This window comes from Crocodylus siamensis, chromosome 11 (genome assembly GCF_052110815.1).
Source record: "Crocodylus siamensis isolate JL-2025a chromosome 11, ASM5211081v1, whole genome shotgun sequence".
In the NCBI taxonomy this organism is placed as follows: Eukaryota; Metazoa; Chordata; order Crocodylia; family Crocodylidae; genus Crocodylus; species Crocodylus siamensis.
The window spans coordinates 49,630,344-49,658,282 of record NC_143405.1 but is presented as its reverse complement, the minus strand read 5'-3'; the positions used below and the strand labels follow the sequence as shown (position 1 = coordinate 49,658,282).

General features: G+C 47.2%; 1 protein-coding gene across 1 annotated transcript in view; it reads right to left on the bottom strand.

Moving 5' to 3' along the window:
* The window catches only part of CHST13 (carbohydrate sulfotransferase 13), a 56,762-nt gene extending 37,186 nt beyond the window's left edge, over positions 1 to 19,576 (bottom strand). Inside the window, exon 1 of the mRNA XM_090022487.1 lies at positions 19,222 to 19,576. Coding sequence (XP_089878613.1) covers positions 19,222 to 19,315 — 94 coding nt within the window. The 5' untranslated portion in view covers positions 19,316 to 19,576. The remainder of the gene's footprint in view (positions 1 to 19,221) is intronic.
* Positions 19,577 to 27,939: the final 8,363 nt, after the last annotated feature.

The window sequence follows — 27,939 nt, the reverse complement described above, 5'->3', positions numbered from 1 at the left end:
CTACAATCACATCTACCTCACAGTCACGGAAAATGATGATGGAAATTTGTAAGTATATGTTAGACAAACATTTGTCTGGGAAGCTTTAGACAGAGACGATGCCTTCAGCAGAGGGTCTGATTCGATAACGTCTTCAAGTCCCCTTCCAGGCCCAGTTTTTCCATGGTTCTATCATCCTGCAAACAGTACAACTGTTTGTGAAAATGATCGTCCTGGGCTAGCTAAACATGTAATTATCAGACAAGCAGTTGATAATACTGGTAAATGCACGTGCAAAAGTGCATGCATCTGTGTGTGCCTCTCGCAAGCCTGACTGATATAGAAACCCGGGCCACGGCATTTTGTACTTTCTTTGCTGGCTCAGCAGCAAACTGTTAACTCTGAAGCCAAAGATATTCCCAGGACTGAGATGCTATCTAGCAATGCTAGTTTGGCAGCCAGTTCTTTCCTGCACATGCCATATGCTAATCACTAATCCTTGTGCTAACTGCTAGAGCTCTGCTCTCTGGGACATTTTAAGGGGCTCCATTAAGGTGTTCAGAAAAACTGGTTCTGCTAATGCAACTTTAGGCTCTTGGAAAGAAGCAAGTTTGGCACCTACAAAAGAACTTTTTTTTTTTAAGATTTCTGCTTCTTATTTACAGTTTGCACGTCACTTTGGCAAGGATTCTAGTTTTACCATGGGGTTTGGCCCTATTACTGAAAGAGGAACTGTTGCCCTGATGAGCTTTTCTTAGCGGCCTTATCTGCAGGAAAGGATCCTGAATTGATTTCTGACAGCCTCAAGTCAAACCAGTTAATTGTCAGGCTTTAAATTAGATTCCTAACAGTCAAGACAACTGAAGTAACCACTTTACTCCAGGTAGTCCCTACTTGCAGAAACAGCTATGATCTGGCTGCCACAAGATATTTCTGAGGCTTGGAAACTCCATATTCTTGATGGGATTTTTGGCCCTATCATTTAGTAAATAGAAGAAGAATTAAAAGCTGTATCAGGGATCTTCACATATCCTATGAAGCTTCTTCTCATAGCTTGTCTCAAGATCGTTCCTGCTTGTTTGCAGTTTATTTGGTGTTTATGCTCCTGCTGGTACCTCACCTCCAGTTTCCAAACAGTCCCCTGCTGCTTCAGCCTTGTGCTGTTAGCAGGGGCTGGGATTTGCCATAACTGGCCTTCTCTTTCCCTTGGGAGCATGTAGCCCTGAGTTGGTGCTTTTAAGAACATTTATAGCCATTCCAGTTCAAGTATTAGTCAAAGACACTCTAGCCAAATAGTCTACACCCAGGTGAAGCCAGAGCAGTGGTTTCCAACATGGGTTCCCTGGACAATAAGTAGTGCATGTGGCCATGACGAGCGAGCTGACGATGGCACCAGTCCTGCCATCCTCTTTTCAATTAAAAGGTTGAGAATATGGGTGTGTGGTACCTGTTGGCACTGGATTTAGGACCCAGATGCCTTGTTCCAGGGGGACCCAAAACCCCCAGACCGACCACGACCTTCCCATTCGATAATAGGCAAAATTACTGATACACAGCGATAACAGAAAATAATAATACAAGCAATTCTATAGCTGCCAATCCTAGGGCTGACATCAGAGTCACGATACATCTGGACAGGACACAAGCTTCATTCTGAGGGTCTCTCGATGTCAGCAGCCTGGAGGTCAGAGGCCGACCCCATCCCCCCCCCGTGGGGTGGATGAGACGGGCTGGTGGTATGCCCTCTGTCCACGTACCTCGGGTTCTTCTCTCAGGGAAGCACTGAGCTAAAGGACTGGCCCACAATGAATCAAGTTACAGATCCAGCTACTTGAACAAAAAACTAGCTTGCCAAACATCAGAAGAGCCATCACCAGAGCTTAAGTCGGGATCCAAGGATTGCAGACACTGGTCTGAGAAGAGGTGAATGTGGGACGGTTCCTTCTAACCACCCAACACTTATCCAGGAACATGATCCAGACCTGGATCCAGTTGTTTGTAAAGGAAGCTCAGTTGCCCTCATGCCACGTCGATGAGGATGGAAGAGAGATTTAACACTGAAGGTGGGTCTTGATGGTGGGGGGGAGGGGGTCGTGAGGCCCACACCCCTCTCCAATGCTGTCAGAAGGGGCACATTATAGATTTTATTTAACAGAAAACAGAAGATTAAATCAGGGCAATGGCAAGCTTGCCAGGAAGATACATACCTAACCTTCTCCATCTCTGCAGGTTGAGTCTCTCCTGCACACCCAGCACAATGCTTTCAAAAGTGATTTTCTCTTACGCTTTCACCCTACCCTTCTCTTGGATCTGGACAGTGCAACAGCTCATAGATGTAGTCTCTGATGCCGATCTAAACTACAACATTTCCATTCACTGTCAATAAACTCCCTTTACAATCCACTGCTTTGCAGGGATGGTCCCAGCAGTGCCAGTGCTGCCAGCTGTGCAGGAAAAGATAGAGGTCTGCCTCAGAAGACACTGACTGGACACCATGGGGCAGATTTCCTGCTGGAGGGACTGGAGACCGACATGCACTATCCTGTGATATGCACAATGTTTATATAATCAGACTGGCACACAAGGCTCACCCTGATGCACTAATCCATAGGCTCAGGCTTCTCAAGCACCTATGAAAACCTCTCAGACTAAGAGGTCTGCAATGCCCTATAACTGAGACCCCAAGGTGGCTGAGAGTTGGTACTGCGCTATGCTGGAAACTACACCATGCTTGTTGGCTTTGGCTCAAACCAACACTGTTTGCCCTATATTTCCATGCAGGCCACATTAACTTAGCAAAAATGCAAAGGAAAAAAAAGAACTCTCCCAGATGATGCATTGCTCACAGGCCTGGGTTCCCTCACAGCGGCGTGAATGCCTGTCTGGTATGCTTCTAGCAAACTAGCTAGCTCCACATCTGGGACTGATGAAATCCCAACCCTGAATAAAACAACCAGATTGTGGAAAAAAGCAGACTCAGCAAATCTTTTCTGATAGCACCAGTTCTCCATGTTTCACTCGCTAGAGACAAAGATGAGATTTCTTATTGGGTGATGTATAATTGTGTTAGCTAGGGTGAAAAGTCAAGAACTTGAGGAAGTAAACCAATCATGGACTGCCTGGGATCAGAAAGAAAATCTCTCCCATTACTCTGTTATTGCATAACTGTCCATTATGGAGCTTCAAAGCCTTTGGGACCGGATACATTTTGTACTAGGATGCCAAGGTGGTTGGACCTACAATGACCAAGATCCTATGAAAATTTCTCAATCAGCATTCCCTCTATGGACCTACGAAAGAGTCTAGGTAGAAGTCAAGTATTTTCTATGTGCTTGTTGCTGAGGCAATGGATGTGAGGCAAGAAGTAGCAAATTGTCTTGGCTGTTTGAATGATAGGTGCATTTGCCTCCTTAACTGCTGGCATAGCAACGCTGGAGGAGGTATTACAGAAAGTCATTTTCCTGGTCTGAGAGGAAAGAGAGATCCAGTGGCTAGTTCAGTATCCACGAAGCTATTCCCAGATAATCTTCCATCTGCTTCTGTATTCATTGGAGTCACTGGCAAAATTCCCACTAATTTCCATGGAAAGAGAACCAGGCTCATTCTTGTCTTGTATAACCCTTGCATAACTGCCCTCCTTCTCCAGTGAAGTCAATAAGTAATGAGCATGTTCAGTATCTTCTAAGACTGGACCAGAAGTGAACTTGGGAAGACACAGCAGGGTCTATCATGCATAAATGCTACCGCCCTATGTAGTGCTCATGACGATAAATAGTCCCACTGGGTCCAGCATAAAGCTACATGGCTGGAGCAGACATGTCCAGAATTGGGCCCTTAAACTCTTTGTGTCTTTGCTTCCTGATCTACAACAGAGGATAATATTTTGCAGGTATCACTGTTATGCTCAGAAGGATGCTTGGTTACAGGCACTTCATCTGTTTTAGAGGGGGACTGATCAACATGGAGTAAGGGAGGAATTACTGAAAATCCTACAACATCCAATTAGTTCGAGCTAATTTCCCAAATCCCTGCCTCGAGGGAGAGCCCTGCTTTAGCCAGGAGCAAGACACAGAAACACCCACAGTGAACAGTTCCAAATAAATATCACCTTTGATCCCAGCGTCCATGTCACCCCGCTTCCCGCAGGGTCAATCATTCATCACACAGAGCAGCTAAGCAACATCTGGTCAGAAAGCAAGGCTGGATCATGTTTCCCGTCAGTGAGGAGGCTCCAAATCCGCACAGACGGCAAAGCCCCTAGAGAGGCACCTCCCACCGAACTGCAATCCTTCTCAGCTCTGATGCTCCCCTCACATCCCTCCCCTAGCAAAAGGTTAGGCAAGGGGCTCAAGCATCTAAAACAGTAAGGGAGACCAGTACGATGGTGCCATTCACAAAGTGAACCAAAGGCCGCCAGCACTGCCAGCGACCAGAGCCTGAGCCTAGGCAATGATTATAGTGTAGCAATACACATATCCAAGCTAGCTTTTAAACTAGCTGGCTCTGGCACAGGCAGCCATCCTGCTGCAGCAGCAAGAGAGCTCAATGTAGATTCATTTTCCCTCCTTCTCAGGTGGGTTTTGCAGCTGTGCCTTCAGCGTAAATGCAAAGCAGATACAAACACCTACTGAAAATAGTCTTCCACAGAAGATCCTATAGATTAGACTCTTAAATCTACCAAGCTGCCTCCGCTGCCCCTTCTCTAGAGAAAAGAGCCAGGAGCGTGCAAAAGCATCTTATTGTGGAGCATGCTTGTGTGGCAATGGCGACTTCTGGGATAACAGCTCTTGGTCAGGAAATCAGAAAGCACCCTGTTAAAAGCCTTTGAAAAGTTAGATCCAGCCTGCAGGGACAGCTGAGCACCTTAGCACGTCTGAGTTCAACGCCAGAACTTCAGACGGGATTTGTGTTGTCGAGGGCAGTCAAGCATCAGAAGTCACCGAGCGATGCCTGTGAGCACCACACCAGACGCGTGGGGGGTTTGGGCAGCCTTCAGACAGCCGGTTGTGGAAACAGCTAAGCGCAGCACAACAGCGTGGGCCGAGTCGTATGGCGAGTTATCACTGATGTACCTGTGCGCTAGGACGAGCAAAGCACAGCTGGGCTGCATCCGTCTCCCACGTAGCCCGAAGTGCCTTGTGTGCAAATTGAATTGCAGGGGTTACGTTGCAGAAAATCTCAACAGCACGAGCAGAGAGGTGAAGGGGCAGGGCCCCTCAAAATATGCACGGTGTTATCAGTGGAGGTTTGTAAACAGAGGCGATGAGTCAAAGAGAGAGAGCAGCGCTGGGCGAGTCAGAGAGGGGCCATCCCACGGTGTGAGAAAAGCTGACAGGGAAATTCTCAAGTCAAGAACAAGACAGCGGGTGGGGGGCTCCCAAGCGGATGCAAGGAAAGGGGTGGCCAGAGAGATGCACACGCACACAAGGGAGAGGCTGTCTGAAAACCTGGCTGTGGGATCTCTCAGAGAATGAGGGTAAGAGGGTAGTTTTCATCTGAGCCATGCTATGAGTGGGTAGCCTGTGAAGCTGCTTGAGGCTTTTTGCCTGTGTGGTCATGTTGCTTGGCACGCAAAGAGAGGTGGCAGCAGCAAACTAGGCGCTATCTGTGGAGGTAGCAAATGCCATAGTAAAAGCAACCAGAAAGGGCCCTTTCTTCTTGTCCCAGGAAATGTTTATCTTTCAATTTCAAGCTGAATGCCCAATGGTCTCAAACTCACAATTGCAGTATTCATACCAAAATTAACCCCCTGCCACCACATTCAGAGCCCCAGAGCACTATGGGAAACCCAACGTGCTTCCAGAGCAATGGTGGGCAGGCCTCTTTCAGGCCGTCGGGGTTGCCTCCCTGTCCCAGGTGAGTTGGGTGTTTCACTACCCAAACAAAAGGCAACCAATCCTATCATGTCAAATTAGAAATCTCTACGGTTTACAATGCAGACGTTGGGGCGTCTTGTGCACGGGCCACAGACAGGAGACAACAGGCCCAAAAGTGGGTCTTTGCCTCCAAATTTACTGACCCTCTGAGATAAAAGAGAATTCCTGCTATTTATAATAACGTGTTGTTTGATATCCTCAGTGGCACCCCATCAACTGAGATGGAGGGACAGCGTCTAAACTCAAACAGGTCTGGCATTCGGTTCAAGGGAGGCAAAGGAAGATCTGTTCAGTGCAGACAACAAAGTACAAGCTGCAGCAGATCTTGGTCTTATCTCTAGCATCTGTTGGCCTCCAAGGCTTCAAAATTCCTCAGCTGTAAATTATCACCAGGGCAGGGCACACCCAGCTGGGAAAAAACTTACCCCACCCTAAAAAGTGCAGCAAGATGGTGCAGCTGTAACGAGCACTGCAAACCAAACCTGCCATAAGAGGAGCAGTCAAGGGAAAACAAGCACGGGGTTCACAAACTAGTCAACCTTCTGGCCAGCAAGAATAATGCTATTCCTATTTTCAGGCTGTGGTCTTGCCTGCCTGCATTTCTCAAGAACTGTGCTGTTTCTGGATGGAGACCTCCAAGAAACAGAAGTTGCTAGTGTTTCAGTAGTTTGCTTGGTGAGGCTGTGTTCCTACAAGCACAGTCAGAGGTCCTGATCATCTGCGGTTGTGAAGGGGCTGGAGATGTAGACCTCAGTGTTTTAAGAAGGAAATCATACACCGTGAGCCAAACCTCCCACAGTACATACAACTGCATAAGTATCCATCTTCACGTCCTTTCTCAGAGCACGCTGGAGGAAAACAGGCACTATATATCGGCAGTGCACCCAGCCCAAGGGTGGCTGCATAGCAACAGTTGGGGATATGAGTTCAGCTGCTTTGAATAAAGTCCGTAAATCCCCCGCTGCTTGCCAAAGGCTCCATGAATTACTTCTATTATAACCATATGAGCACTCACTCAATGGCCTCCGACAATCTGAAGAGTCATCTTGTGTCATTTATGACCCGATGTCCTCCACATTTTGATTCAGAAGGTGCTGCATGGAGTCACTAAGCTCATTAGCTGTCATTGAACTGTCACTTTTGGATGCCTCCTCTTTCTCTCCCCCTGTCCAGGATGCTCTCAGCTTTGCATTCACTGGACTTTCCAAAGGATGAGCTTGGCAAAGTACAGGTCACCCAGGCTTTCAGTCACCTCCAGGTGGAACAGGCTCTCAACGCTCACATACTCGCCTAACCTCCATTTCTGACCCCAGACTGAGGTTCTGGCTTCATGATGAGGACTTCTCTGGCCACGTTGATGGAGGTAGCAAAACTACTCCCAGGACAGTGACACCAGCTGGAAGACTATGAATAGGGGCAGGTCACAAATGAGACACCCGCTGAATTTGAGAGTCCCCTCATTGTCTACTCTGGAGAACAGAGCTGAGAGGAACTTGTTTTCTTCAGGCAGCACAGAGAAAAACCAGACAGACAGAGAAGTGGCAAGAAATGAAACTCTTCCATTTTCCACTCTAGGCCATACCCAGGAGAACCTTCCCAAATGGAAGGATTTACTAGGAGGTGAATAAACAACAAGGAGCCAGGGCTCTCTCCAGTCTTCAATGTGCTATGAGCATTCAACATGCAAAGCCAACTGGGCAGGCAAAACCATTCAGCACAGACCAGAATAAACAGCTTCATGTCCTAGAGCTTTCCAAGTTGCTGCCTCTCAAGAGGAAGGAAGGCTATTCACAGTCAAGGGGATGGTGATAGTTAAACAAGAGAACTTAGAAAAAGGGGAACATGGTAAAATGGAGAGAAATATCTCTCAGAACCCAGTTATCCTAATTAAATGTGGGCCTGAGCTACTACATCAATTCTGGCAGGCCGCAGGAATCCAGATCTCTCTGTCTGACAGTAGTATCACTTCAGGAATAACAGTAGCAGTCGCTTAATTAGCGTCCTTTTCCAGGATGGAAGTACAGCCATTAATTGCACAGGGTTACAAGTGCAAAGAGCAACTTTTCCACCTGACTCCATGTCTGCCCCTGTACCTATGAAAGCCAGTGGAAATGGCTGTATCAGATGGTGAATTGGCCTCATGTCTCTTGCATTGAATGTATATATTGTGCCCATCCAGATTTGACTGTTCAGTCTCTAGGACAGGGCCTATGCCTTCTGGTATTTGCAAAATATCACCTACACCCTATGGTGCTGTAGGAGCAACAAAATGAAACTTGACATTGGTCAGCACAATAAATTGTTCCTTCATCTCTACAGATTTGTATGCACCTACAGTAACTCACGGCATTTGTGCCAGGAGGGGTTGCAGATCTCAATTTACATGTGCATTCTGGCTTGCATACATACAAAGTAATATCCATCCATTTGCCACAACCACATTCAGAGGTGTTTGCATGCCACCTTTTGATTTGGACCAAGGCCAAACCTAGGGTGTGACACATTTGTTATTTTGATTCAATGACATCCCAGCCACAGGAATGATGTTGCTATAAAAAGGTCTGTGACATCTGCTCAATAAGACTCCTTTTTTCCCCCACCTACCCCATAGAAAAAGCTTTCCCCCACTACCCATCCCATCTCCTCAGTCCTGCCCTGTGATTAGAATAGACTGAGGCAGGAAGGGGAGCTCCCACCATGCTGGTGGAAGAGGAGGGAAGAGTTTCCTCTCTGCTTTTAGCCAAAAGAAGGTGGACTGCTGTTCAACCCACACACCATTACTTTAATCCTTACCCTAACGAGAAAAGTTCTGGCAGAAGGCTTAAGCCTAGAAGTATGACCTGGGTCAGTGCAAATTGGTTCTGGCCAATTAACCCTACAGGTTAGTTTTACAGTCAAGGGCCCTCTAGGACAGTCCCTGTGATTTGTATTGATTTGTTTTAACACCTATTTAACTCAAATGTTGTGAAAACAATTGGGGGTGGGGGAGATCCCTTTGGTAATTAAAGGGTCAAAGACAGGTCCCAATCTATTGCTCTGCATCTGTGGAGGGGACCCCCAGCTCGGTGAACATCTGTTCACCAGGGCACCCTTGGGGAAAACCAGGATTAATGGCCACAAACTCCTGGAAGATCGTTTCAGGCTCAACATTAGGAAAAACTTCTTCACAGCTGGGGTGTCCAGGCTGTGGAATAAGCTCCCTCCAGAGGTGGTCCAATCACCTACCCTGGAGATCTTCAAGAGGAGACTGGACAGGCACCCTGCTGGGGTTACCTGACCCCCAGTTGTCTTTCCTGCCAGGTGCAAGGGGCTGGACCCGATGATCTTCCCAGTTCCCTTCCAGTCTCACAATCTATGAATCAGATTGTGACTCTCCTGGCATTGCTGAGATGAGCAAGACATCACTGCTGCCTGTGCCCTTATACCTGTTCTTTCCCCTTAGCAGCTCACCTCGAAAGCCTCCCCATTAAAGCTGGCACCTTAATTACTGAAGCTAGAGTTTAACCAGAAGCTCCTGCACAATATGGAGTCTAGCTGTAATGGGCTTCCAGAGGGAAAAAGTGAACCGGTCCAGAGACATAGCTCCAACCAGGGCCTTTGCACACACTGCAGCTTGGGACAACAAAGGCTTGGATCAGCGTGGCTGAAGATCAGAACCTCCTGTCCCTTCCCTGCAGATGCAGAGTTAACCTCCAGACAAGCTAAGCCCACTTCTTCCCCTCTCTCAAACCTCTTGCACATATCAGAGATTCTCAGGAAACTGAACTGAGCCAAGAACTAGAAAGCATTCCACATGAAAGGCCTGGCCGCCAGCGACACATGGAGCTCATTACCAATCCATGTTTCAGTGCTGGACGGGCACGTTTGTTTGCAACAGCAGATCACAGATTCAGCGCCCGATGCCTTCCCTTTAATAGGCAAATCCGAGGATGTGGGAAATGGCACTCCAGCCTGGGTTGCCCAAAGCCTGTACTAACATAGTGGCCTATTGTTTCAGCAGTGCACTTATGTATTCTCTCTCAGAGCTCCAATTTCATATGGGAGCCTGAACTAAGAAAGCTTACCCTGCAGCTGAAAGGAAAAGGAGAACAGCCCTGGAGGGCCCCTTCCATTTTCACACTCGTGCCTGTCTTGCAGCGCCAGCCAGAGCAAAGGCAGCTCAGCTCTGCTGCCTGCAAAGGTGAAGAAATGTGTCGGCCGGCTGCAAACAGGACCCGCTCCCACAAGCCCCGTGCATGCAGAGCCCCGGGTGGTTCCAGCACGGAGAGTTTCAGAGCAGGCACAATGCCTGTAGCCAAAAAGCAAGGGAAGACAGAGCATGCATCCTCTGTGTCACCTAGTGATTTGCTCCCTTTCATTTGCTAGCACACAGCGCCCAGTGTAGACAAGCTCAGCATCCCAGTTTTTTCATCATGACAGTGAAGCAGACCTCAGGTGAGCAACTGTAGCACCACAGTTGAGGTCTCACTTCAGTGACCTAAGCTGGCTGCCTTGGTTCCTCAGCTGCAAGACAGATGTCATGCTATTTACTTACCTCACTGGGAAGATGGGAAATATAATACAGGTAGATAAAAATTGTGGGGCACTTCAAGCCCCTCAGATGAAAAGCACTTGGAAAGAGGTGAGCACGTTTTGTTGTTAATAAAGATTTTAAAAAATGAGAGTATTAGCTTATTTTTCCACTCCCCCAGCAGTAATATCCACATGTGGAGCTTGGAATTTCCCCTTGTGCTACCTCTAGTTCAGCTGCTCTAGAGAAAAATCAGGGACGACACCAACGTTGACTGTGAGGTTTGTGCCAAGATTTTCTAAAGTGCCAACTGATTTTTGTGTGCATAACCTGAGACGGCATAAAAAGGTCTGATTTTCAGATGGCCAAGGTGCACCGTACTCTGGAAACCAGGGCTCTTTGTGGCATCTTACACTGATGACGCACCTAAGTCAATCGTTGCTTCAGACAATCTTGGTTTGTATGACCAGTGCCTGTACTTTAAAACGATTTTGCTCCAAGTACCAAAGGAGGACATGAGTTTATTAACTGTATATAAGATAGGGGTGCAATGGGACAAGAGCCCACAAGCTTCCAGGAATTTTGGGGTGCGCTAGATCTAAATGTAGTGACATTACAAGATCCAAGTTAGGTGGTTTGAGTTCCCATCTAACACAATGCAACACAATGCTCAAAAGTTAGTTAAATCATCATTCATACGAATTCCCAGGCACATACCTGCTTGTGAGAAGAAAATCAAAACAAGAGTCACTTGCATTCCTCCTAGCACAGGGGTGGGCAAAATACGGCCCGTGGGCTGGATCCAGCCTGCCAACAGATTTGATCTGGGCTACAAGTGGACAGCTGCCACCGCGTGGTGCCACGCGGACAGGCCTGCTTCTGCCCAGCAGCATCAGGCATCAGCTGTGGACCTGGGAAGGGCTCAGGAGCCAGGATGCAGAACCTGCCAGAAGTGTCCACATCTGATCCACCACCTTCCTGGCACGGTGGAAGCTCCTGTCTGGAGCCCTGACCCAGAATCTGCCAGGAGCATCAGCCGTGGACCCAGGCAGGAGCTGCTGCCGTGTCAGGTGGGTGGTAGCATCTCTTTCTCTCTCCTTCCCTTCCTCCCCTTCCCTCCAGAGCCCGGCCAAAGCTGTAGTTTGCTAGGAGCCCCGACGCTCATGTGTGGACCCAGACAGGAGCTTCTGCTGTGCCGAGCTGTGCCATGGGGCTCCCGCTGAAATACAGCTACAGCCGGGTTCTGGAGGGAGAGACGAGATGAGACAAAACAGAGTGAGACGCAGGTGGATGTGGCCCTCGAGAGGTCCCCAAAATTAATTTAGTGGCACTCCAACCAAAATAATTGCCCACCCCTGTCCTAGCATACATGGATGAGCCATGAAAACAGGCACATCTAGTACCAGTGGTCTCAAGATTAGTACCATTCATATAACAGGATGTTCAGCATGGGGAGATACCTTTCCACCAGAATCTACCATCTCCCCCACCCTCCTAACCTCCCATCCAGCCAGGACCCCTTTTCCATTTAGGGACACAGAAAAGACAGAAAGGCTATAACTCCCCAGTGCCTGCTCATTACCCTCAGATTGAAACCCCCTCTCCTATAAAAACCTGCCAGCATTGGCATTCTTCCCCAAATTCTTCTCCGGCTCATTAATGCAGATTTTGCTGGAAAACTTCTATCCTTACTTCCAGATGCCTTCAATTCAACCCCAAGGGCAGAATTTGGTCCTGCAGTGAAACACAGTCAAGGAATTCATTGTGTGATGCACAAGCTAGACTAGAACCCAGCTCACGCTCTCCCAGAGCTGAGCAGGCCCAAAGCGGATCAAGAACGGCCAAAGCTTTCTCCTGCTCTGACCCCGGTAGCTGGGATTTTGTACGTACAGGCAGTGCGGGAGTGCCCTTTTCAGCAGCCACTTTTCAGGCACACTTTAAAACAAACTCAGCTCCCTTGCAAGTGACTTTTTTCCTGCTTGTGTTAGGCATTATTTTGGGGGTTGAGCATTTTGGGGGTTGAACAACTCACAGAAACAGCAGGACTTAAGAGACCCCTAGTAAATCCAGCATCAAGCAAATTGTTAAGTGCTAAAGACATAACAAGCACCAGGAGCTGGAGGCTGAAACCAGATAAACCCAAATGGGAAATCCATCACCAATTTTTTAGCAGGGGGGAGTGATTAGGCACTGGAGCCATGGGTGGATTCCCCATCTCTTGCTGACTTCAGAGCAAGGCTGGGTGCCCTTCTGGGAGATACGTTTTAATGACACACAGAGTATGCTTTATCATCAAACACAACCCATCAGGCTAAACACAAGGGTAAACTGGGTGAAAATTAAATGCCTATGACATATGAGAGGTCAGACTGGGCAATCTAATGGGCAATTCTAGCCCTGAACTCCATGAATACTAAGAATTTTTAAGGCAACAATGATTACAAGAACAGACCAACAGCCCCAAATCTTCTGAATCTCAAAGCCACATCCCGCTATCCTTGAAGACTCCCTGAACTGGGATTTGCATTTCAATTATGACTAATTCTGAACTACCGTATTGGCTCACAATCAACACGCCCCAGAATAAAATACACACCACATTTTTGAAAGGCAGAATGAAGGGAAAAAAGTTCTTTCCTTGCACTACATGTGCATTGTGTGTGAGAAAATACGATACTTCCCATTCTGGAGGTCCACAGGGTAGTCAGAATAACACCCTGGATTTTATACCTTGAAAAGTGGCCTGACCCAGTTCTCAAAGGCCCTGAGCACCCTTTCTTGCTCTGGTAAATAAGGGTCCAAAGGTATTGTGAATCCATAGGAAAACCTTGACTATTTTGCAACCAAAGGAGACTGGGAATAGCTGGGAAGAGTCTCTACAGCTCTGCTGGCTCTCACTTACCAACAGGCACCAAAGGATTCCCATTTCAGCCCTGTATAGGAAGAGGCTGGGTCTCCATTTGTCTACACCAGGGCTGCCCCACTGGGTTCAGTGGAGTGCCATGCCCATCAAAGAGGAATGTTGCTTCAAATGCTCCCTGCTAAAAGGATTTCTTCCAACAAGGAAAGATTCAGATCGGTTGCAGGATGGAGTGACTACTTGTTTAACTGCTTTGGAGGCTGCAGATGCCGCACGCCCCCAGCTTGGCAGCTCAGAGCATGCTGCCATTCCAAAAGCTCATGCACACTACAACCCCCCAGGTTTCCCCAGCAAGGCTCTTGGATGAGTTGGCCTTGTGCCTCATTTAGCTGAAATTTCAGCTGTCACAGACACTAAGGGACAGAGGCTACCACAATGCTCCATTCACTCCCCTTTTCCAGCAGACCCTTCTCTCTCAGGCCTATATTCAATGGTCCCATCTACATCAGTAGTCCCCACCTTCCCTCCAAACTCCCCTTGCTGCAAAATGTGGTGTAGCTCCACTGATGGTAGCACTGACCGAAGCTTTAGTGTACACAAGGTGTCAGCAGCTTCTGGCATTTTAACACTGTCAAGTAGGCTTGATATGAGGTAGAACAATGGTAAGTTCCCTATCATCCAGTACTCTCTTCCCTATACCACCAAACCTACTTGCTAACACAGGTAAAATTACACCAAAGCAATGATGGAAACAGCAGACAGAAAGGAGCTAATCATAAACAATCCCAGAGAGAGGAAAGCAACTTCACAGGGTCAGATTCTGACCAAGCCAACCCCAGGCTTTTACTGGAATTACTTTGCACTGAAAGCAACATAACCCAGAGAAGGATCTGGTTCAGAGATTGGGTCTGGAGTCAAATACCTAACATTTATTCAACAAGATTTTACAACGGATTATTACATGTGTGTTGGCTAAAATCAAACATGGTAGCAATGTATCATCTGAGTCTGCCCTCAGTCACCAGTGTGAATCTGGAGCTAGCACTACTGAAATCAGTGGAGTGACTCTAATAATCTACATGAGAGACAAGGATTTCTTAAGTGATGTCTTTTATTGCATAGCTGGTTCATATTTTCTGCATAATTTCTGGACCAACCGAGATACAACATTACCATGATAAACTGCACAGGTGTGATTGAGGCCACAGCTAGTTCAGGCTAATCAACTAAAGGTCTAAAGTCAATGTACATCAATTAAAGCTCATTAACCTTTCCGCATGGATGATCTCATTCAAAAGTAATTTGTTAAACTTTCCTAAGCGGTCTCTGCCTAGTCAAACTGTGAGAGCAGAATTTAAAATAACAGGCCTGATTCTGTTTCCATTGAAGACAATGGGGATTTTGCCACTGACTTCAATGGAGACAAGCGGGGTTCCCTTGTCCTGCAGTGGCCGGGGGATGGATTCTGATCCGAGACTTTGTCTGTACAGAAACAAAGACTACGATAACCAGATCGGTAGCAATTTAGTTACATCAGTGCGCTTTGGCCTGGCAGCACTCTGACTGTAAAATCACCATGCCCCATTTCTATAAAACCTGCGGTTTCAGTACAAGCTGTTCCACCCTCAGACTTGCACTGACATAACTGAAGGTAGGAATTCCAGCTGATCTCATTATTTCCATTCCAGTTTCTAACAGGTGAAACCTTAATAGGTCTGCGTCCAATGAGCATCGGTAGTCTTCCTTCCTCCCATATTTCAGACCTTGATTCCTGCTCAAATAAAAGCAGAATACTTTAGAAACTTCGGTTCACAAAAGCTTGTGCTTTCTACATATCTCATTTAGTCAGTCTATAAAGGTGTAAACCTACTCTGCCTTCTGCAAATGTTTAGACACACAGTTAGCATGGATCAGCAGCAGGTGGATGTGACTGTACTTCAGTTATCCCAGGAAACACACCCAGAAGAACCCTAGAAATAATGGGGGAAACATTGTCTGGCCCAGCGGGGACTTCGGGGCTTCTTCTGGAACTCCACTTCCCAATATTAAGAGAAATAACTTAAAACAAATAACTTAAAACTTCAGACTCCTCTCTCTCACTCTTTGTATATGATGGCTTAAACAGGCAAGCCAGAGTCAAGGTGGCTAATGTCAATGTGACCTCATCTAGAACGGCAGAAAAGGTTTCACAGGGCTGTGTACAATTTTAGGCCTCCCACTACAGAAAGGATGTGGACAAGTTGGAGAGAGTTCATCGGGGGCAATGAAAATGGTTTGTGGGCTGGGGGACATGACTTATTATTGTGGGCTTATTTAGTCTGCAGAATAAAGGCTAAGAGCGGATTTGATAGCAGCCTTCACCTACATCAAGGGTGGCTACAAAGAGGATGGAGCTGGACTGTTCTCAGTGGTGGCAGATGACAGAACGAAGAGCAAAAGTCTCAAGTTGCAGCAAGGGAGGTTTAGGTTGGATATTAGGAAAAACTTTCTCGCTATAAGAGTGGTGAAGCACTGGAATAGGTTACCTAGAGAGGTGGTGGACTCTCCATCCTTGGAGATTTTTAAGGCCCAGCTCAACAAAACCCTGGCTGGGGATGGTCCTGCTTTGAGCAGTGGGTTGGACTAGATGTGACCTCCCGAGGTCCCTTCCAGCCCTAATTTTCTATTATTCTATGATTCTATTAATAAACACTGTTTTTCCAGTTGTTTCTTGCTGCATTTGACCACAACCTTTCATAAGTCCTTTTTCTCTGTTTGTGCAGGTCTTTCACAAAGCAAGAGAGCAGGAGAAGGAGTCTATAAAAGCAGGGAAACTATAAGAAAGGTAATAAGGCTCAGCTGCAGGACTAGCAATTCATTTTACCTCATATGCTGAAAACAACTTTCAGATGACATGTATCCCTTTAAGTCAGGGGTGGCCCAGCCACAGCATGTGTACCACGAGTCACACAGGCATCCTCTGTGTGTGGCATGTGGCAGATCAGAGAGGAAGTGGAAAATACAGCTGCAGGAATGACCGGAAGCAGAAAACAGAGCAGCAGATCAGGCAAGGAGCAGAAAGCAAAGCAGCAGACCAGGCCAGGGAATGGGATCAGTGGCACTTGGGGAAGGCGCAGGGCTTACCCCACAGCACTCCTGCCAAAAAAGATTGGCTCCCATTGCTTTAAGGAATTAATACTCACTTCTAATATGAGCATTGAGGGGCAGATCACTCATCTGCAGGCATGAGATCTCAAATACCTGGCCTAAATGAGGAAATGGTCCAGAAGGTATGTCCCACGAGGCTCTGTGCCTAAAACTTTACCTGCAAAGATACCTTATTCAACATGAAATAAGATCATTTACAAGACCTCTTTAAAAGAGACTTTTCCTGCATCAGGGACATGGTCTTGCAAAGTACCAGAGGGCACTCAGCTTCAGGCACGGGACTGTGGGGCTGGCTTCCTATCGCTCCTCCCTCCACCGACGTCTCTGGGAAGAGTGCACAGCTCCTTGCACATGTTTGAGGGGCAGTGGGGCCTGGCCAGTGTGCCCAGCTCACTGTCCCCCACTGGAAACCTTGTTATAAATCTTTGACCCACACTCCCATCACTGTTTTCTCTTTTGCCATCTCCCGCAATCTCTTGTTATGTATCCCGCGGCCTCTTTACATGAGACGCTTAACGTTTTCTTGATGGGCTTAGGCCCACCACTTCCTTACGTAACAAATAACCCAGTAAACTCAACAGGCAAGGCTCAGTACCTCACACCCTACCAATTACTCTCTGTGCAGTCATTGTCGCTCTGTTTAACTGCAGCACTCTGCCCCTGAACCACAACCACTTGTGCTCGCACTTAATGATCATCTCGTGAGATCAATCTCTTGAGAAAACACTGAGAGTACTCAAAGGATTTCAGTCAAGTGCCCAAATAGATGTCTTCAAGATCATAAGCCATGAATACGCCTTCCTATTTTAAAATAATATGATGAAACAAATTTTCCTCCCAACTGCTCGGGTGCAATATCCGCATAAAATCTGCCCTTCTCGCTGTCGAACACACACATCCTTGTGCTGATCTGTTGCTGCACTTTTAAGAAAACGTGCAAATACCAAAATACAGTTGCAGATCCAACACTTAACACAGACGTTGCTAACTGGAAAGCTGCAGTCTACAGCTGCATGGCTGGGTTAGTAAACTTCAGATGCAGCAGTAAACATAACACAGGCACCCACATCTCATGCCTTTTCCAAATCGCAGATTATTCAGCCAAACGTTTTAACCTTTTTTTTTTTTTGAAAAAAAAGATTAAAGTGATGGACTATCCACTATAAAGTGAAAATTGCCTCTCACTTAGACCATGCTGGAAAAAGAAAATCAGCTAACAATCCAGTCAACATGATCTTTGGAATTTGAGTAAATAACTTTAAAAGCACCACAGCAGAACCTCTGCTGTAATCAGAAAGCATAAGAGCACCGTTAAACTACAGGAATTACTCAATAATGCCTCTCTGGAAATAGGAACCAATTTCTTTTCGAACAAAAGAGAGGAAAGCAGACAGTGAAATGATTAACCCTTTAAATCCCTGCCTATTTATATTCTGGCCCTGCAAATGCACAACCTTCTCCCGAGGCAGAAAACAATGTAATCCCCCTCTGAACGGGGCAACAATTTCTGGATTTTGGAGGTACTGTAATACGTTTCGGAGCAACATACAGCACCTGGTTCCAGAACCAGGCATTTCTTCACTTTCGTTAGTCCTATCCCAGCCTTAAAGGCATTTTCATTGAAAGGCACGAGTACAACATTGAAATCACTTTACTCTTTGGCCTCATCCTGTCGAGAGGCTCCAGAGGCTGCATATGGAACGGGGCAAGCCAATACCTGGGGATAAGTCAGAAAATAATACTATAAGAGGCAAGGATTTCTTGAGTGTGAGAGATCTTGAAGAGTGAGATGGGACCAACGGTTTGGTTGGGACAGAGTTGGACAAGCTTTCGGATAAGATATTCTACATTTGGTCAAATGCTTCGCCTTTGAAACTTTGCATAACAAACTCTAACCTGACTATACTGTTTGTCCATTAAAAGACGTCCCCCTAAGGAATCCTTGCCTCTTGCATCGTTTCTACGGCGTCTACATCACTCTTACCCCTACCAGCAACGGGAATAACAAGAAAGAGGGTGATAAATCACAAGAACAACAACAGTAATAATAATAATAATGACGATCGTGATGATGATAGATGAGAATGATGGTGACTAATAACAGCAGTAATAATGACGATGATGATGGCAGCAGCAATAATAATTGTACTGATGATGGCAATAATGATTGCAGCAATAACAGTAATAATGATGAGTATGATCATGAAGAGGATAACAGTGAAGGACGTGATTATATTCCTTTGTATTTGACACTGGTGTGGCCACATCTGGAGGGCTGTGTCCAGTTTAGTGCCCCCCGGTACAGAAAGGATGTGGGCATATTGGATCTGTAGTCCGACCCCCTGGGCAGGGGGTCAGACTAGAAGATCTGCAAGGTCCCTTCCGACCCTACATCTATGACTATGAGTGTCCAAAAAAGAGACAAAAATGGTTCGGGGGCTGGGAGCCACGACTCATGAGAGGCTGCAGGAACGGGGATTATTTAGTCTGCAGAAGAGAAGCCCGAGAGGGGATTTAATAGCAAACTTCAACTCCCTAAAGCAGGGCTGGGAAGAGGATGGAGCTGGACTGCTGTCAGCCGGCAGAGCTAGGAGCTAGGTCTCGAGTTGCAGAAGGGAAGCGGAGGCTGCATGCTAGGAAAAACTTTCCCGCTAAGTAAAAGAGTGGGAGAAGAGGTGCTGGCCTCTCCATCCCCGCAGGCTTTTCGGCCCGGCCAGACAAAGCCGTGTCTGGCACGATGTAGCCGGGGCTCTGGGCAAGGGCCGGCACTAGCTGTGGCCTCCCGCCCGGCCCGGCGATTAGGAGGCGGACAACGAAGCCCGCCCGAGCCCGGCCGGGGCGGCACTCACCCGGGCGGCGGCCGCTGTGCAGGTAGACGAGGAGCAGGAGGCAGGAGCCGAGGCCGGCGGCCAGGGCCAGGCGGTGGCCGCAGCCCCTCCGCATGCTGCTAGCGCGGGGCCCCGCGGCGCCCGGCGGCCTCCGGGCGGCGCCTGCTCATGGCCCGGGACGCGCGGCGGCCGCCCCGGCTCTGCGGCGGCGGCGGGACCGGCCGGGGCGGGGCGGGGCGGGGCGGGCCTGGCGGCAGGAAGTCCCCGCCCCCGCCCCGGGACAGCGCGGGGTGCCGCGTGGCGCCGGCCCGCCACCGCGGGCTGCGATACACCCGCGGCGGCACGGCGCAGGACACACAGCAGCGCGGCAGCCCGGCGTAACGCAACACGGCGCGGAAACACCACGGCGCCGCGCCGCGCACGGGGGAGCGCGGCCCGACAGGACAGCGCAGCACGGCGCACAGCACTGCACTACAGCGCCATGCAGCAAGGCAGGGGACAGTGCCACAGCACAACACAACACAACAGCAGGTCGTGTCTGCCCCCACGCAGAGCTGCCCCACGCCACCAGCCCCTGGGGAACTGGCCATGCAATCCAGTTTCCCCCACCCCAGCTACTTTCATTAGACTCCCAAAAACAGTCTCCAAAATGTGCCCCATTTCTCATGGACTGCCTTCAAAATACCTACAACAGGATGGAGCCGATGGCAAAGCACGAGCTCAGCAACACTAAAGCTGTGGTTCTCAATCTTGTTCCACTCAAGGCCCCATTAGGAAAACGCCAATTCCTATTTTGCACTTCTTTTTTGTGACAACAGAAAATACTAGTGCAATTCTTCTGTTGCAAAGAGCTCAGAAAGACCATGGCTGGGCAGAATAGGTTTAACACGCTGGACTCCTGTTTGAAATCTCTGGGTTTATCTTGTGACTCGCATTTGCACACCTTGCAGTGCTAACATTGCATGGCATCCTGTGGCACCCTTGAAAGGATTCTCCAGGCACCGGCCGGCACCCTAGTTGAGGATCACTGCACTAAATCTTCTCCATTCATGAAACACTCCTCATGTCAAAACTAAGCAGAAGAGATGCATCCTTTAGGCGAGTTCCCTTTGAGCCAAATTTCCTTCCTGCCAGTGTCATAGTAACTGGAGCAACTGGACTGACTTTATCAGAGTTACTGCAAATGTATATCACCGTAACAGGCATCCTGCATTTACATTTGTAGGAAAACTCAAAGTTCAATTCAGGGATTTTATGAGATCACACAGCACAGTTGAGTTGGTTGCATCACATTCGACAGAAAACAGCGGCAGAATTTTTCTCAGATGAGCACAAGAGCCTTGATTCTCCTCTCAGGTTCACTGCTGTAAACTCTGCGCAGTGGTCTTGAAGTCACTGGCCGTGTCCAGATGAGCAGCACATCCGTGGCAGCACATACTGCACATTCTGGTGTTTGACTCCTGGGTATCCAGGGGTCAAAAAAAAAACCCACGTAAAAAAAAAAAAAGTGGAGTGGCATATGCGTGCTCTGCTCAAAACTGGAGCCTGGCCAGCTGCAGCCACACTCCAGTTCCCAGCCAGGCTCTGATAGGCAGGATTGATGCTGCTGCAGCCTGGGAGGCCCCCAGGACCCCAGGTGAGGCTGCTGAGGCCAGCCCAGTGCGGGCCCCTGCCTCCCCTACCCCACCCAGGGTAACCCGCCCGCATCAGAGGGCGCGTGGCACAGGCACTCCCCGGAGACAACTAGCAGCAGCACAAGGTGCGTTGCTGCTGGTTGTCCCCAGGGAACTAAACATCCATGCTGGTGGGGACATGGCCAATGGAGTTACAATAGTGTAAAACTGATGTAATATAATATCAATAACACTTAGGATGAACATTTATTAATATCTACTAATCCCAGGGTCTTATACTGTTTCTTTTCCCCAGAACATCTAAGCATTTTCCACATAAAGCCTGTGACAATGGCATAGCTCCTACCAGACTTAGATTGTGGGGTCTCTGGGCCAGAGCCTCTTGTTCTGTGTTTGCATTACACCTAGGAATCCTGCAGCATAAATAATGACTCCCAGACATAGCTATAATGTCAATAATAAGTAATAATGCACTGTAGGCAGGAAGGACAGGAAGCAGAAAGCAGAGTAGCACATCAGGCATGAAACACAGAGCCTGGGGAGAAAGCAGAGCAGCAGATTGGGAAGGGAAAGAGGATGGAGTGGCACTCGAGGGTATGGAGCGAATTTGTGGCATGCCTCAGGTTGGCCTTTGTTGCTTGAGACCACCCTGTAGTTCGGTAAACAAGTAGGAGATTAAGACCTCCAGTGTGGATGTGCATACTGTAAATGTGTGCAGTATATTCCCTAAGTATGTGCCAAGGTCCTACATCGCATTGACTGCACCTGAGGGAGATGGGAATCTACTAGCTTGCCTGCCATAGTAGATCGAGAATGAGTGTGCATGCCTTGAAGCATGCACCTTGGAGTCTTTTTGACCCACTGAATCATACTAATATCAAGATTCTCACTGTATCCTGAAAACTACAGTCTTATGGCATATACAGTCCATCACTATGATAGATCGCTGAACCTCATTAAAAAGGAAAAGTTTTCACAGACAATCTGCAGCCTTTTACCCCAGTGAGACTCTACAGGACTTTGCCTGTTCCAGAGAAGTCACGTGAGCCATATGCAGCTTTCAGTGGAAACAGACTGAAGTCTGGATAAAGAAAGTCAGTGTCACCAAGGGTGTACAGAAACCAAGGTGTGACAGTCTGACCAGCTTTCTCACTTTCCATATTAACTGGATTGAGATTGCTGTAATTCAGAGACACTAGAGACTGAAAACACCTGTTCAATTGTCCAGTTTATCCCTTGGTCCCTCACAGAACAATCCAGAGAAGGCAGCACGCTTTAGTCCCAGCACTGGGTTGGGCAGAGAGTATTTTAAAGCCACTGGACAGCGATCTCTACATTTGATCAAAGATCTGTCCTGCAACGCGAAATGGGAAATCTGTCCGATTCAAAGACGATGCAGGGTCAGTGAGGTCGGGGTCTCAGTGAGAGAGAAAACTACCCAACAACAGGTTGAAATGTATTATATGAAAGATACTTCCCTGTGAAAGACTGAAATTCCCCATTCTAACGGAATGCCTCCCTGAAGCACCATGAAGAAACCAGACCAGATCTTCTGGACCCATCTCATTTGGCCCTCAGAGTCAATATGATTGTTCACCTGGGAAAGAGGAACATGGTTTTCCACCATCTATGTTCTAGACTCCAAAGTCATCATCAGTGTAATGGCATGTGTGCGCCTTTCCAGAAAACTGCTAGTTTACTCCGGAGCATTTCATTGAAAACCATCCTTGCAGTTTCCCTAGCCAGATAGATATCAATGTTAGAGACTGAAAACATTTGTGTTGCACGCTGTGAAATACCTGTTTTGACAAACAAGAGGATGGCTCCAGGTGTAAGACCCAGCCCCAAGCAAGTAAGCCCATTGCTTGCAGCTCACATCACCTGGCTCCTTGTGTAGGTTCCCAGGGACACGGCTAAAACCATCTCCGAGGGGTTTCAATGAGGGAAGAATATCTGTAGGGGTTAGTGAGGAGCACCCTACTAAGGCTATTGGAATAGGCTGGGTCCCACGCTGCAGTGATTTTTGGTTGATGGTAATGCATTCTGATTTCTCCTTATCCCTCAAGGACACACCCCTGAGACTGATTGCATTTGGGTCTGTCCTGTTTGTTTCCTCCCCGCTCTCCTCTTTGCACCATACAAAAGTGCCATAGGTGAGGGAAAGGCTAAGAGTACTTGTTAGTTATTCAAAGTTGCTGAGTGTCAACCACGGCAAAATGAATCGTCGAAGCCAACAACCCACATCGCTTGACAGTCTCAAACTTCTTGGAGGCAAAGGAGGGCAGGTTGAAAACTAAATCCACATCCAAGCTCTGCAGCTTGAGTTCTGGTTTTAAGTACAAAGGACCAGATTTTCGAAGGTAATTGAACCTCCAAAAATGCAAATTGGTGCCTCCTGGGATTTTCCAAAGCACATTAAGTGCTTTTGAAGATCCCAGCAACTATCTAGCTGTGACTTTAGGTGCCAAAATACCTTTGAAAATCTGGCCCAAAGCTTAGGGAAGCTCAGCGAACAATCAAGCCCTTATCCCAGCACCCATGCTTCCAGCAACAATAATAAATATATTGTTAAATATAAACAAATTCCAGGCAACTGCAATTGTTCTGTAGTTGGAGTATTAAGGATTAAAATGCCTAGAAGGCAAAACTAAGCCAGGATCTACTGAATCCTGTTGAGTCTTGTTTATATATCATGTCAAAAGGGCAGGGCCCGGGCATATCTGCAGTCATATCTGCATATGTTGGATTGCATTCATAGCTAAAGGCCTGTTAAGCTCCCAAGGGTTAGTTGAGGTAAGGGTAAAAAAGCTGCTAAGATTCGATGTGCTACTTATTTGGACTCAATTGCAAATGTAATCCGCTCCAACCGTGAACTCGAGTTCATTCGCTCTCCCTGCCCCTTGAGCATGCTCGCGTATCTCCCAAAGGATTTGATCCTCAGCACTCACAGGACTAAGGGAATTGTGGGTGCTCATTACCATTCAGGCTCTGGTCTTGAAGAAGCTGAGTAGTATATTGCAAGGGAATATATAACTAGAGTTCTCAGCCTCATGTAGGCTGTGAGGCATTTCTGTGGTCTATATTACTACTATATGTGAGTCCCCCACCAGGTTTCACAGCCCTCTAGTGAGGTAAGCAGTACTGTTATCCCCATTTCACAGATGGAGAACTGTAGCACCGACAGACTAAAGACCAGAACTTGAAAAGCCCATGGGTGTCCAAGTCCCATAAGACTCCTTTTAATAGGTGACTTACAAGGTTGTAATTATAATATTCACAGTTCCTGATCAACCGCCACTCTGGAGGTGCCCAACCACCCTGACAAGTGCTGGCTCAGGTCAAAAACCCAGCCAAGGTCCAGAGTCGAGGTGTCCCTCTACCTATGTTGCCTGAGGACCTTCCTCTGGAAGGCTTGTGGAGAACCTAACTCATGAGGCTCCACACAAAACATAGCAGCCACAGGTCTTTTCCTGTAAAACAAATGAATAGGGGACTGAGGCAGGTCCCTGTTCAGCATATTGGCATTTGCAGATCTCACTCTGAGGCATTTGTCCCCCCATATCTGTATACGGGGTCCAGGGGCTTTACTCAGCTCCACAGATTTCTTTATGGAGGCCAGGCACCTACATTTGCATCAGCTCCCTGCTGTACTCCTTCAAAATGCCCTGTTGTTTCTCAAGGTCCCTATCCTGGTGACTGTTATTGACCCTAAAAAACACTATTCGATGTGCCTGCAGGAGACTGGGCAAGACGTAACCGTCTTAACGTGCACCAGTGGTTGGATATTAGGAAGAACTCTCTCATTCTGAGGGTGGTTGAGCATTGGAAGAGATTACTTGGAAAGTTTGTGGCATCTCCAACCTTGGAAGTTTTAAAGGTTAGACAACTATTTGTCTGAGACAGTTTAGACAAGGACGATCCTTCCCTGAGGACGGGGTCGGACTAGATGACCTCCTGAGGTCCCTTCCAGCCCTAGTTTTCTGTGATTCTGCTCACAAGGGTGGGATGAAATGGAACGGTTTTATCTGAAATTGCTTAAGCCTTTGCAGTGCTGCATTCCCCTGCTGTTGTGGAAGGGAAGCTTTCAGAACAGCATGGTGATTTCACACCAGGATGATTGATTCCTCTCTGACTAGATCAATATAAAGTGCTCCTAGGGCATTTCCTTTGCATGTTGATGACAACACCGCCACCTGCTGAACTCCCTGCACTACTGCAAACCACATACCTGTGTGCGTCTAGCTCAACGATGATATCTTTTATTACATCAACTTAGAAATCGCCCCAAAAAATTATCTTTTTTTGCAATTTCTTAGTTGCTCTAATAAAAGGTGTCATCTCTGAACCTAGAGGTTCTAGAGTTTTGCATTTCTTTCTGTCTCAGACCAACACGGCTACCAAATACATCTCTAGCTCAATTTTTGCTTATTTTAAAAAATGAAATCTTCTAATTTTATGAGGAGGAAGCAACTTTGACCACTTGAAACCGGAAATTCTACTTCTGCCTTTGTTTGAGGTAATCTGCATCTTTACAGAGCCTCACAACAAAGCTCAGACACATCTGCCCAGAGGAGTATACCACCTATTTATTCCTCTTTGAAATATGAAACACTATAACCAGAAGGAAATATGACCACATCCTGCTTATCAATAAACAACTTTGAGGTAAACAGACTATTCCAACTTTTGTCTGAGCCCAGTCTGCATAAAAAATGAACTTTTCCAAACTGGAGTTTGTACCACCTTCAACTCTCCTGTGAAATATGAACTTCCATTTGTACCCAGGAGAACTTCTACAATCTTTAGATTGCCTGATGAAGGGTGCTTGCACCCGAAAACTTGCAATTAAAGAAATGTTTTGCAAAAATCTAGTTGGTTTAATAAAAGATATCACCTCTACCATGAGTCTCAATTGCTTTTTCCTCTAGACCAATACAGCTACAACCTGGAGACCTGACACAACCTGGATCTCTAGTTTAGCGATTCTCAGCCAGAGTTCAAGGGTGACTCACTGTTATCCCTGTCAAGTGTGCAAATGTGATTTACAAAGTAAACCCAGATATTTCAAATAGGAATTCATCTTTCCTCTGAAAAGGCATCTGGATCATTATAAACCTACACAGTATATTGGGAGGCCTTCTAAATCTGGAGTCGGACATCCTTACATTCAGTAGCATCTTTACTCACTGAGTAGTCCCATTCACCCCAGTGGGACAGCCTATGGAGTCAGGTGCTTTTCTCATGACAATTTAGGTAGGTGTGCAATTGTACACATTGGGAGTAATTCCCTGGCTTTGCAGGATGAGTCAAGGTGCTTAAAGGAGCATAAACCTTTGCAGGTTTGAGGCCAAAGGTGGTGATCACTGTAAGCAAGGTTAACAGAGCCTTGTCCTAAGAGATGAGGAGTTTCACCCATGGTCTTTTTCTTGACTTGTTGCCATTTTTACTTAGGGATACAAAACCTGAAGTCAAAGCACAAGTCAGGCTTCCCAGACATCCCTTACAATTACCTCTTGGAAAATACCCCTGGAGACAGGCTGTTGGAAGGAAACTCAAAATGTGGGCTCCTTCTTCCCGGCAGTGACACGCTGGACTTTACAAAAATAGATGTCAGAGAATCATTCATTTCTGTCTCTTTGCTTCTTTAATGCAGCAATTAAAAATAAAAATAAAAGCAGCAGCTGCCTTCTTTTAAAAGTAGGGGTGGTGATGAGACCAAACCAAATTATAGGCTTGGGGAACTTCTGTCTTGCCTCCAGTGCTTACATCTGCTGGAAAACACAGTTGCTATGTTGAAAATGGGAACAAAGCATTTTATGCATCTGATGGCACCTGGGGTTGCATTTGCTTTTTGTAGTGGCAGTTTGTGACTGTGATATGTAGTGTTATGGGGAGGAAGATAATTCACTGCTGATGTCCAATTTACAGATTCAAGCACACCAAGACATGACAAATAGACAATGGAAACCAAGTCACCCTGCCTCACAGAGTACTCTGCTAGCAGGCTTGATTTTGCAGCTGTTCTGGTTCTATGTGAACAGGGCTCAGGAATTTCTACTATTGAATTGATCAAACCTGCACTGAGGAGACTGGAAGGCTCTGCTTGGTATATATTCAGGCTCCTGGTTACACTACAGCTTGTACCTTTGCTACTAATATTGGCTGTGTTGTTGGTGAATTTTGGATGGGAGCTTTCCTAGTGCAGACAATGCTTAGGAGAAAAAACAGGCCTAACTTTCTTTTGAAAGCTTCTCTCTGCAGATGGGAGTGAGTGTCCTTAGTTCCAAGACTGATAATCCTCTTCCTTTCTGAATTTTCTTGGGGATCTTTGTGTGTGTGGGGGGAGGGGTTTACATAATTAGACTGATTTGTTTAAAATGCTCCCTAGCCAGAGCTCCGGCTGAGACTGCAGGCACAGCAGGGTCTGCCTGTCTTCTCCCTGCTCCCCACCCCACCTTGCTGCTCAAACAGGGATTCCCCCCTCCCTCCCATCTCCCACAGCATGGACCCCTAGCCCCACGGACCCTAGGCATATGATATGCTAGCTAATGCTAAGAGGTGTGAGGTGTGTGCGTGTGCGTGTGCGTGCGTCTCATTTCACTGGGACAGGCAGATCAAACAGTGTCCGCTTAGGGCTTTTTGGAGCTAATCAACAGGTCAGCCGGTAATGTCCCTCCCTTCCTTCTTTGGAAAAAGCTGTTTAAGAAGAGCTTGAACTAATGAATGAGGCTTTTGTTTTGTTGATGGGCTGATAAACGCTGTGATATCAGCTCCCTGCTGGCTCCCCCACCTGTCAGGTTTACAGACAGCACCACAGTTTACCTATCACTATGACATACACTAGTCCTGGAAGACCAAAATCACCATGACAACCACAACAGCTGTACCACCTCCAGTCCCACAGCTGTAATGGGCCTAACATTATCTGCAGAACATTTAGGTTCTTATGTGCTGCACATGGTTGTGGTATCTGATACCACCCACCTTGGTCAGGGCAGACCCTTCTTCATGGGCCACCCTTCTGGTATGCTCAAGATTTTTCTTATTGTAAGGCAATGGTATGCCCAGTTGCTTTGATGAAGAGGGAAGCAGGAAGTGGTAGGTT